This window comes from Terrapene carolina, unplaced genomic scaffold (assembly GCF_002925995.2).
Source record: "Terrapene carolina triunguis isolate 2854851 unplaced genomic scaffold, T_m_triunguis-2.0 Scaffold740, whole genome shotgun sequence".
Lineage (NCBI taxonomy): Eukaryota > Metazoa > Chordata > Testudines > Emydidae > Terrapene > Terrapene triunguis.
This window is the reverse complement of record NW_020665091.1, coordinates 1,049,768-1,062,152: the sequence shown is the minus strand read 5'-3', so window position 1 is coordinate 1,062,152 and position 12,385 is coordinate 1,049,768. Positions and strand designations below refer to the sequence as shown.

The 12,385-nt window shown below is 48.7% G+C and overlaps 1 gene segment (V, D, J or C); it reads right to left on the bottom strand.

The window, feature by feature from the left end:
* Positions 1–8,758: 8,758 nt before the first annotated feature.
* On the bottom strand, positions 8,759–10,754 carry LOC113408074. The segment is given in 2 exon segments: positions 8,759–9,054; positions 10,697–10,754. Coding segments are annotated over 2 exon segments (354 nt in total).
* Positions 10,755–12,385: the final 1,631 nt, after the last annotated feature.

The following is a 12,385-nucleotide window of genomic DNA, read 5'->3' as shown; positions in this document are numbered from 1 at the left end:
CGGGAGCTCTATTATCCCATCATGTGCATGAAGCATATATGTTAAAAGCATGGAGGGCAGATGGGATCAGTTTTAAAAGAGCTCAAGTTTGAGCTGAAAAAGAGAACACTTGATTATCCTTACGTAGCAGAGCTGGGACATGTTGAATGCATGGGGATTGCTCACTTTTTTTAGAAAAAATTGAATTTTGACAATGCCCCCCATATGACATGTAGGTAGGACCAAATTGAACATGATTCCCTACAAGAGCAGCAGACAAAAGGGAACAGGTAGCCTTTTCTTAGATCTTAATTGCTTCATACATGAGACCACAGCAGATATTGGCATTAGTTGGGTCTCTTGGGGGATGTACCAATGATTCCTATAATTGTGCTTTATTTAAAACTGTTTAAAATGGTAAGCTATTACTTTACATTTTGGGAGGGTTTCCTGGTCCTGTTAGTGGGCTCTGTAGGGAAGAATGTGATCTGGACCTAGCAACATTCAGTCTGCAGCCAGCCAGCCTAAAGTAAGGTAGGGTCAGGGCCGGCTTTAGGAAGTGCAGGGCCCAATTCGAACATTTTCGGCGGGGCCCCGACAGGGATGACTAACAAAAAAGAAAAAACCCTGTAAAAAAAACCCTTTCATTTCTTCCATGTATTATTTACTTTCCATAACTATATAAATAATAAAATTATATATTATGTACATTGCGCCATATATGCTGTTGGTCAGTTATTAATGAGATCCGTTTCACATGTGTGGGTCCCTGCCACTCCCTGGGTCTTTATCTTATATAGGATCCTATTACCCCCCCACCCCCTGTTCCGATTTTTCACACTTGCTGTCTGGTCACCCTAGGGTGTGCACATGTGTGGGTCCCAGCTGCTCCCTGCCCCCCTCATTGAAGCAGGTGTGCAAGGTTACAGCCCTGGGAACTGCAGGGCACCAGTGGACATGGGGCTGGCTGGAGGCAGGGCAGGGGCTGACTGGAGGTAGGGTCTGGCTGCAGACAGGGCAAGGGGTGCGGGGCAGGCTGGAGACAGGGGTGTGTGGAGCGGGCTGGCTGGCTTCAGGCAGGGCTGCAGAGGGGTGCGGCAGGGGTTGGGAGGGCTGGAGACAGAGGAGTGCGGGACTGGCTGGCTTCAGGCAGGGGGGTGCGGCAGGGGTTGGCTGGAGACAGGGCAGGTGGTGCGGGGCTGGCTGCAGGCAGGGCAGGGGTGCAGGGATGGCTGCAGGCAGGGAAGGAAGTGCAGGGCTGGTGCGGGCAAGGGGGTGTGTGGGGCTGTCTGGCTTCGGGCAGGGCCGCAGGCGGGTGCGGCAGGGGTTGGCTGGAGACAGGGCAGAGGGTGCGGCAGGGGCTGGCTGTGGGCAGGGGGTGCGGCAGGGGCTGGCTGTGGGCAGGGGTGCAGGGCTGGCTTCAGGCAGGGCAGGGGGTGCAGGGCTGGTGCGGGCAGGGCAGGGGGTGCGGGGCTGGCTGCAGGCAGGGGGTGCAGGGCTGGCTGGAGACGGGGCTGGCTGTTGGCAGGGCAGGGGGTGTGGGGCTGGTGCAGGCAGGGGGTGCAGCAGAGGCAGCTGGAGCCCCGGGCCCTTTAAATAGCCCCCAGAGCCCCCCGCTATCCCAGGGCTCTGGGGACTATTTAAAGGGCCCGGGACTCTCCTGCTTCTACTGCCCCAACCCTTTAAATAGCCGCGGGAACCCTGGGGAAGCGGCGGGGCTCCGGCGGCTATTTAAAAGACCGGGGCGGTAGAGGCAGCGGGAGCCCCGGACTTTTTAAATAACCCCCAGAGCCCTACCCCAGGGCTCCAGCAGTGGGGCTCTGGTGGCAATTTAAAGGGCCTGGGGCTCCAGCCCCTGCTGGGAGCCCCAGGCCCTTTAAATTGCCCCCTGGGGAAGCCGGGCCACCCCGGTACAGTGCACCAGCTCTTGCCGGTACGCCATACCAGGGCTTGGGCGCAGGGACCTCTTAGGCGCGGGGCCCAATTCAGGGGAATTGGTTGAATCGGTCTAAAGCTGGCCCTGGGTGGGGTAATGAAATTTTGTTATTGTATGAGTAAAGGGCAGCAGAACTGTATTTAGCCTGTCCTGATTGAGGGGGTCACCCACCCTCAACTGAACTGCACTCGCTAAGGTTTGGATGCCAGAGCCCAGTGGAGAGAGAAAGAAGTTGGGGACAGGTGTTTCTGCCAAATATTCACTAAGGGCAGTATACTATCTCATATTAAATCCTTCTCAAAGGCAAAATCTACCGTAATTTTTACTGAATGGCCATACTGGGTCAGTAATGGTCCATCAAGTCCAGTATCCTGTCTTCCGACAGTGGCCAGTGCCAGGTGCTTCAGAGGGAATTAACAGAACAGGCAGTCATCGAGTGATTCTGTTGCCAGCTCCTAGCTTCTGGCAGTCAGAGGCTAGAGACATGGACACCCAGAGCATGGGGTTTCATTCCTGACCATCTTGGCTAATAGCCATTGATGGACTTATCCTCCAGGAATTTATCTAATTCTATTTTGGATACAGTTATAGTTTTGGCCTTCACAACATAATGAAACCACATCTACCACCCCAAGATTGCTTGACAACAAGAATTCAAAAATAATGAGTTATGCAACCCCAAATTATGTCATTTTAAACAAGAAATAGATGATACTGGGTTCTTTTTTGAGCCCTTTAGGGTGCATGAGGCCCAGATCCACAACAGTAGGAGTCTAAATCCCCGAGTGAGTCTTGGCCTAGCCTCATAGTTTTGCTGTTACCTCTCCCAAATAATTCACATACCTATGGCCACATCTACACTACAAATTTATGTTAGGTCAAGTTATATCAACATACAGTCGCCACAGTTAGTATGTCACTTGTGCACGTGCCTACTTGGCTCCTTGTGTCTGTAGTGAGTGTCCTTACCAGGAGTGCTTGTATTGATTCATAGTGCGAACCATGGATCTGTATCAACCATCCATCACAATTGCTATGTCTCACCTTTGTCATCCTCTGATTTAATGGTAGCAAATTTGATGGATGGTTGATATCCTGTCACAATTTGCTATTCCTGGACCAGAGGATGGGGAAGGTGAGAGGTTGCAAATTGTGGCTGTTGTATCCCATACATCGCAATTTGTTATCACTGGACCAATGATAAAGAAAAGTGGTAGCAAATTGTGACAGAGCAGCAAAAGAGAACAGGGCAGTAGTACACAGCTGTGTTGGACAGCCTCAGGTGTTTCCGTGTGAGCTGCCAATTGTTATCTGAGATGAGACAAGGTCTCCATAGATCTCCTCACACCTCAGTCTCAGTGATGAGAATGTGTATCCTCAACTTGGGACGCTGGGCCTGCCTGCCCCACCCCATCCCCATGGTCACTCAGACAGTACCTGGGACCCAGAGGAGCAGTGCTGAGAGCAGGAGATGTCTCTACATGATGGCAGCTTTCCCCTGCTCTGTTTCCTCCATCGTCTCAGTTTCCTTCTCTCTGACCCTCAATGGGTGAGAGAAAGGAAGGGCTACTACACTTCTCAGTGGGAGGAGAAACACTGAGGTGTCATTTCAGAGAAGAAACGTACGTTTGCCCATGTCCTCCCCTCACTCCGCCTCCTGGACGGTCAATTTCATGAATCTCCTGGTCACTGGTGTCTGGTCCCATTCTCCTGGATGATATCTTCGTGCCATTAATGCAGGAATCAGCATTTCTCCTGAGGAATGATAGAGAAGACACCAACACAGGAGGGAACGCATGGCAGCCCACAGATCCTAGTGATGGACAGCAGATCCTGACACTCAGTGGATACACTCGACTAGACTCACTCAGGAGGAGGACCTGAGTCTGTTATTTAATTTACATTTTCATATTTTAATTGATTGTTTTTATGTTATTTCTCTCATTCTCTTTATCCATGAGTCCAATGGTCCTATGTCTGTTTTTTGGACAAGAAGATAAAGAAACCAGAAGAATCACTGTCTTTAAGAGTTTCATGGAAGTTATTCCAGAATGAGGGAAGGTGTGAATTTAAAGAGGATTAGCTATTCTGGAATAAGAGTGCCCACCCATGAAGCTATTGTGGAATAGCTATTCTGGTCAATTTCCCTATGTACAGAAGCCCTCACTAAAAACCTAGCTGACTGAATTATCTGTCATGTGCAGAGGGCACTGAGCAGCCTGAGGCATTGGGGATTGGTCCTGCTTTGAGCAGGGGGTTGGACTAGATGACCTCCTGAGGTCCCTTCCAACCCTGATATTCTATGATTCTATGAACACATCGGTTGGTGTGTGTGATCATGGCTGTCTATTTTCTGGGAAGAAGGACAAAGAAACCAGAAAATACACCATTTCTTATTTTAATAAACCTAACTGGTTAAAGGTTACACCTCTGAGCAAATAATCCAACATGTGCAGAGGGCACTGAGGAGCCTGGGGCATGTCAGTGTAACACATCGGTTAGTGTGTGTGATCATGGCTCCCCCTAGCGATGGGCTGGCAGAGCTGATGAGAGTGAGTAGGAAAGGGAGAGAACCGCATGACCGCAGCGCAGGTGTGTCCTGTTTGTGGGGAGCCTGTGAGGGAGAGAGTTAGCAGCGTGTACAGTGGGGAGAGATGTGTGATGGGGGCTGATGATGATGGGAAGGATAACAGTGTCCCTGACTGATAAGGGGTCTCCCTTGAAGGGTCTCTGCACTGTTGGTGTTAGCTCATCTCCCTCCTGCTGGATAACTGACCAGTTCCCCCAGAGCCTCTTGGTTTCAGACTCCTGGTGCTGGGCTGAGATTCCCCCAGTGGGACAGTTATCCCTGAATGAAGGAAGGTTTTTGTCACCATTTCTGCTCTGTTCTCTCACTGTGCCCTTTGCTGCAGGTGCAGTAGATGATCTGGGACTGAGTCACATTCTTCATCTCCAGCCTGAGCTCTGTATCACTGACCCGTTCAGTCTGATAGGATGTTCCCATCCTGAATGTGTTACCAGTATCACCTTTGTTTCTTAAAGATTCCAGTAAGTGCATCTGGCCTTGGGCATCCTGCAGGTACCAGCTCATCCAGGGGTAGGTTGTGTCCTTCAAGGTGCAGGTCACTGACTCTGATGCTCCCAACCGCACCATTAAATATGGGGATGACTGCTCCACTAATCTGCCCTCTGCACCTGAAAGACAAAGGGAATACCGCATGGGGTGATGAACCTCTCCAAGGAGCCTGACCCCACCCAGGTGGCTACTGCAGGGAGCCCCAGTCTCACCTGAGAGGGCAGTGGCCAGCAGCCCCATTAGCAGAGAGAGGAGCTGCAGAATCCCCATGATCCTCTCAGTGTCTGCACAGGGAAGTGTCTGTGGGGTGTTTGCAGAGCCCGGGGGGGAGGGGGAGGGAAGGGAGGGGCGGGGATGAAACTTACACATCCCTTGTGTATGGTAAATAGGCATGGCCAGGGATATCAGTGTTGATAAATGTATTAAGCCCAGCCCAGAGCACCTGCTCTTTCTGTGTGACACTGCCAGACTAAGAGGAGCAGCTCTTCCCACCTGGACAGTAGAAGGAACTGAGAAAACTTGAAGAACTCAGGCACATGCCCTCCCCTAGAGAAAAGTGACAATTTCATTTGTGCGCGTGCGCGCGCACACACACACACACACACACACACACACACAATGCATTCTCGCAGGCCACCTTGTCCATCCTGTCCTGTTGGGCAGTGCTGCACAGCAGGAGCCGAGGGAATCTATATGCACACACATCTATTATGTCATTATGTATATCGCGCATACTTGGCAAAAGTATGGAGGGTAGATGGGTCATTGCAAAAGCATGTGAGTTACACAAGAAAAAGAGCCCACTAACTCGTACATGATGGGCTGAATGGGGGATGCTCAGTTTTTGTGCATGTTGTAGAACTGTACCAAGGCCTCCACAATGAGGTGTGATCTGAGCTGAATTAAACGTGATTACCTACAAGGGCAGCAGACAAAAGGGAACAGGCAGCTTCCCTTGGATCTCTGCTGCTCCGTACATCGAACCACAGCAGATATTGGTGCTGGTGGGGATTCTTAGTGGATGTGCTGGTGACTCCTGTAGTATCACACTCAATTGCCATGTGGATGCCCAATATCTCTTACACTTGCACCAGTCATATAGATGAACCTTCCTGAGCATAGGTCCTTGTCTTCATTCTAGGTTTGTCTCCGAATGGGTCAGCTCTGTGCTATGGGAATGATTTCTGTTCATTTCAATGTATTGCTAGAGGTTTTTGATTGACTTTATCTGTTTACTACATCTCCAGCACCATGTGCACCAATGGGAAGACAACATTCCTGAGCTTATAAGGATATACTGCTACAGCAGAAATAGGACTGTAAGGGCAGCTCTGTCAGACATTCAGTGGCATTTATACACACTCATATCCAAGTCCACTGAGCATTTCTTCCCTTAACCCCTGATTTGCATTAAATGTCAAGGGTCATTCCCTGTCTGAAATTCAGAGCCACATTCTCCTTATGCACCTATCTTCCACCCTCATGGTTTCTGTCTACCCACGGCCGGTGCTACCATTTAGGCCAACTAGGCGGTTGCCTAGGGCGCCAAGTTTTGGGGGCGCCAAAAAGCGGCGCCCCCAATTTTTTTTTTTTAACAGCGGCCGCTGCGCTGGGAGGGAGAGGGAGTGTGAGCTGCCGCCGGCAGCCCAAGGGTTCCCTGGGTCAGCGCGCCGCCAGCAGCCCAGGGGTTCCCCGGGTCAGAGCTGCTGCACGGATCCCCGGGCCGGGGGGTGGGGAGCTGCCGTGGGGGGGGGGGCGCGGGGGGGGGGGGGGGGAGCTGCCGCGGGGCTGGGGGAGGGGGCACAAGGTGGAAGTTTCACCTAGGGTGCGAAACTTCCTTGCACCGGCCCTGTGTCTATCTGCTTCGGCTGATACCATCAACTGCCACGTCCCTGCTCTATGAATAATGGAGCTTTACAGGTTGTGGTTCCTGTCACCAACAGGCCGTCTCCTGTTTCCAAAGTCTTCAGGAGCCTTTCTGGGTAAATCTTGACTCTTCATGATATAGAATGGCCTCCCTACTTCAAATCATCCTCACTACAAGCTGATCGGATGCCAAATTTGAGTATTAATTTCAGAAATTCTTAATAGTAGTTCAGTGCCCTCTACAGGGAATGGAGAGATGTTGCAGACAGCCCTGTTCATCTATCTCTCACATGATCCACACTTAGAGGGAATGGCAGCTGCAGGGGACTAGGTTAGGTTGGGGACCTCCACTCTCTCCTCCCCTCTCTGTCTCATTTTTGCTGCACCTCCTCACAGCTCTCTCACATTGTGATTTGCTGCAGGCACAGAAATGCATGGCTGAATGATGCAGTCTCAGCTGGGGAATCCCCCAGACAAAGTACTTCATGGAAGTTCTAATCACCATGTAGACTAGATCCATGTATGGTGTGATTGTCTCCTCATCTGAGGAAAGGAAGAAAGCTTCTAGCTCATTGCCTTCCTCTGCCTGATGGTACCACTCCATGACAGAGTACATGGTGTCTTTCATTTGGCAGGGGATGCTCAAAGATGACCCCTGCTGGTCATGCAGGTTTAAAGGTTGATCCATAAACTGCAGCCGTTCACCTGCAACACATACCAGCACAGACATCTCATATATTCACAGATACATATATTTTAAGACAACGAGGAACCTTTATGATCATCTAGTCTGACCTCCCAAATAGCACAGTCCAGAGAATTTCATCTACTAATTCCTACACCTAACCCACAGCATCTGGCTCAGTTAAAGCATATCAAGATATACAAACCTGCTTTATGGGTTCCAGATGTTGAAGAATCCACCACATCCCACGGGAAGTTTTTTCAGTGGGTAATTATGCTCACTGTTAAAAAAGTTGTATCTTATTTTTAGTGTGAATTAATCTAAATTCAGATTCTAACCATTGGATCTCATTATGCCTTTATGCCATAGAATGAAGAGCAGTCCATGACCAGAAATCTTCTTCCCATGCAAGTACTTATAGATTGTAGTCAAGTTACCTCTTCACCTACCCTTGGATAATTAAACAGATTGAATTTTTGTGTTTCACTGTAAAGCAGGTTTTCCAGATGACAAATCATTCTTTTCTGAACCCTTTGCAATATTTCAACATCTTTTTTGAATTGTGGGCCCCAGAACTGGACAGGGTATTCCAGTAATCCCGTATACAGAAATAACTCCCCCTAATCGCTTCTACTCCACCTGTTCCTACTTAGATATCTATGGCTCAGCAGTCATGTGAATAAGACCATATCAGGACAGTCCCCAGAGACACAGTCAGACCAAACCACAGGGGAATGAGAGCTGGGATCTGCAATTGGATTTGGGTGTTTAATTTAAAGAAACAGAAAAAGTGAAGAGAAAGGAATTGAAAGTGAGGGAGCTGGAACAAAGGAAATAGTAGGAGAATGACAGACTATAGAGAAGGAATGGAAGGAATTGGGAAGGCAAGAGAGAGAAGTTCAAGCAGTAAAGAGCAATGTCTGATTTTGAAAGCCCAACAGTGAAATCCTGGCCCCATTGAAATCAGTGGCAAAACTCCCATTGTTATTAATAGAGCCCAAGTCACATCTCAAGTGTATGACCAGGTCAGTGATCTGGGATGGGGGCTCCAGGGGCTCTTTGCACCCCTTTGGGAGACATTCTGTATATCCCAGACACTTCATCTGGGAACCACTGCCCTACAGTGTCCTTTCAACTCCTAGGCACACACAGCTCCCCTGTCTCCTCCCCTGTCTCTGTCTTGCTGGGTTTTTGCTGGCTGTCTCAGGGCTCTGTGTCACTGTGCAGTGCTGCAGGCGCAGTAATACACAGCTGAGTCCGACCATGAAAGGTCTTTCCATTGTAGATGCCAATTGTTGTTCTTCCTCCAGGCTGACATGGGCTCAGCTGTGAAGTTGGTCCCAGATCCATCTCCTGAAGAGTAGAAGAGCTGCCCCAGCTCCTCTGCCTTCTTCTGCCAGTACCAGTACATCCAGTAGTGGCTCGTTTCTTTTAATGTACACTGCAGAGTTTGGGATTCTCCTGCAACCCCTGTGAGGAAGGGCAGCTGCTCCACGTAGGCCGATCCTACACCTGGAAGGAAACAGGAAACAATATGATAGAACAGATGGTGACAAGTTGATGAAAAAGTCTGACAGGGAGGAAGGAAGGGAAAGAAGGAAAGTCAGAAGGAGAGAAAGAGGGTAAAAAATTGAGAAGCAGAATAAAAGATAAAATGAAAAACAGGACAGTCATCTTCACTGTTCAGCCAAACAGGAGTCATTGTGGGAGATTCTTGGCTGAGAGCTGACTTCCATATGCAGTCAATTCATGGGATATGCGCTAAGTGTGTCCTATTTAGGATTCACTCTTGGGTCAGACACTCTGAGTTGGGTGTTTTACCCACAAGTCCTTGTTTCTGGGTGGTTCTCTCTGTTCCTCCCAGCATTTCTAAGCAGATGCAGTCTCCAGTGATCCCCTCACACCTCAGTCTCAATGACGAGAATGTGTCCCTTCAACTTGAGATTCTGGGCCTGTCTACCCCACCCCATCCCCATGGCCACTCAGACAGTACCTGGGGCCCAGAGAAGTAGTGCTGAGAGCAGGAGATGTCTCCACATGATGTCAGCTTTGCCCTGCTCTGTCTCCTCTATGCTTTGGGTTTCCTTCTCTCTGCGCTTCAAGAGAAGTGAGAGGGGATGGACAAATACATTCTTCAGTGGGAGGAGAAACACTATGGTGTCACTGCAGAGGAAAGGCTCATGGCTTCTCATGACCTCCTCTCATTCTGCTTTCTGGATGGCCAGTTTCATGAATGTCCTGGAGACTCATGTCTGATCCCCTTCTCCCGGATGATGCCTTCCTGCTTCTAATGCAGAAGTGAGAATTTCTCCTGAAAAATATTGATGGGGAAGATGCCATCAGAGGAGATGTCACATGTGATCATGTAGCAGACCACAAATCCTAGCTATGAACATAGACTCCTGATACATGACTAGAGTCACCCTGGCTCAGACTCTAGGGGCTTCAGATACCAAGGCTTCACAATGCACAGAATGTGGATTATATTCATTGCTTAATATGGTTTTTTATATTCAAAATGATTGTTTTTATGTTATCTCTCTTTAAGAACGTATGCCAGTGCAAGTGTCTCTTTGTCTGTATTCTGCATAGTAGGATAAAGACACCAGAAGAACCACCATCACTGGGGCTTTGTCAGAGAAGTTAGTCTGGATAGCTATTGCAGTCAATTTCCCCATGCACAGACACTCTAACTAAAAATGTATCTGGCTAAAGGTTACAGTTCTGAGCAAATTATACATCATGTGCTGAGGGCACTGACCAGACAGGGGAGTGTCAGTGTAACACACCAGTTTGTGCATTTGATTGTGGCTCCATCTAGTGACCAGCTGGCAGAACCGATTCGTGTGTGTGGGAAACAGAAGAGAGCAAATACAATGAGAGTGCAGGTGTATCCTGTGTGTGGGGAGCCTGTGAGAGAGAGATTCAGAGCGGGAGACGTGATGGGGCTACTGCTGATGGGAAAGATAATGGTGCCCCTAACTACCTTGACAGGTCTCTGTACTACTGGTGTTAGTCCACCTGCCTCCTGCTGTTTAACTGACTGCTCCACTAATCTGCCCTCTGCACTTGAAAGACAAAGCTTGACATCTTATGGTGTGATGACACCTCTCCAGAGAGCCTGACCCCACCCCAGTGGCTGCTGTAGGCTCACTTGAGAGGTCAGGGACCAGTAGCCCCATTAGCAGAGAGAGGAGCTGCAGCATCGTCATGTCCCTCTCAGTGTCTGCACAGGGAGGTGTCTTTGGGGGGTTGTAGAGCTTGTGGGAGGAGAGGGGATGAAACTTACACATCCCTGCTGTGTAAAGTAGATGTGTGACCACAGGTATCAGTGTGTGCTCTCTCCTGCCCTCCCCTCCCATCAATACTGGAAGTAGTTGCTCTACCGCCCCTGGCCAAAGGGATAATGCAGGAGCACTTGGGGTGGTCTGAAACATACTTGCTATTAGTGAGCTGTATTGCAAACCTGCATGTAAGAAGATACATTGCTGATAACTGGGAGATAGTTACACTTATGGAGAGAGGATAGATAAATACCCATCTGTAATCCAAACCAAACCATCTCTGAAGAAGCAATTCCACTGAGCTAGCAAAGGAAAACGGATACAGGTGTTTGTATGATATAGCCCAGGAGGCAGGTGGCACTGCCTGTTCATTGAAATGTGTGGAATGTGGATATCAGGAGATTCTCTGCTGGGACTAAATACATAAAGGAATTTTTCCAGCTACTGAATTCAGTCTAAGATGTTGCTACATCTTTGCAAGAAAAGTATGTGGCCACAAAGTAGCAACATTACTCCAGAAATCTTTTCTATAGCCGCGTAGGATTTGGATAGGATGTCTCACTCATGCAGAAGGCTGGATGGATGGCCTGGCTTTGTGTAATGTTGAATACTCAGTGTTATGCAACACATTATAATGTAACACAATGCAATACCATACATTTCATTGTAATATCATCCAGTGTAGCATAATATAGTACTGTGCAAAACATTGCAATGTGACACAACAGAGTATGATGCAATACAACACCATGCAATGCAATACAATACAATGCATGTATATGCAGTTTCTTGCATAGCCAATAACACAAACTATCTTCCAGGGAGAGGGAATGTTAAGTGAAAAACAAGTGAAAAATGTCAGAGTGCATAATAAAGGAGAGATGGGACTGAGTGCATTGGTGCAAGGGGAGCAGAGGGAAAGGCACAGCTTTATTTAGAGGGAGCAATGGGAGACAGATTGGGCTGTGTGGGGCAGTAAGTGGATATAAGATCAGGGAATGGTGAGTTGGGAGAAGAACTAAAAAACAGAGTCTGTGATTTTGAATTGAATTCAGGGACAGCCAGGAAATGTGAATGTTGGTGAGGATGCTCCAGACATACAACATGTTGTAGCAAAGACATCTCCCCCAGGCAACATTTACCCTTATTCTGTTCAGGTAACTCTTCTGCATGTGTATCCTATGGCTGGGATAGTCTGAGCTGTCATAAGCCATCCTGCAAGTCACAGTTCTGTTTCACCCTGAGCTCTGACATGTTCTCCTGAGAGCTTGTTCCACCTTTGACCTCTTCCCCTCTCTTATCTAACAACCGTTTCCCTCAAAACTACAACCTTTGACTTGACCTGATTTGACTGTCCATGCCTGAGTTGTCTCCCTCTGTCTAATCCTGCATTTCTGACTGTTTCCAAAATCTCTTCCTGAACAGCGTGCAAGTCCCTCATTCTTAACGTGGCAAAAACTGAGTACCTTATTCTTCCTCCTAACCCCTGTCATCTTACCTTACTCTCCTTTGCTTTTGACAGTGTCACCCTCCCTCTCACCCAAACTTGAACCCTGGGG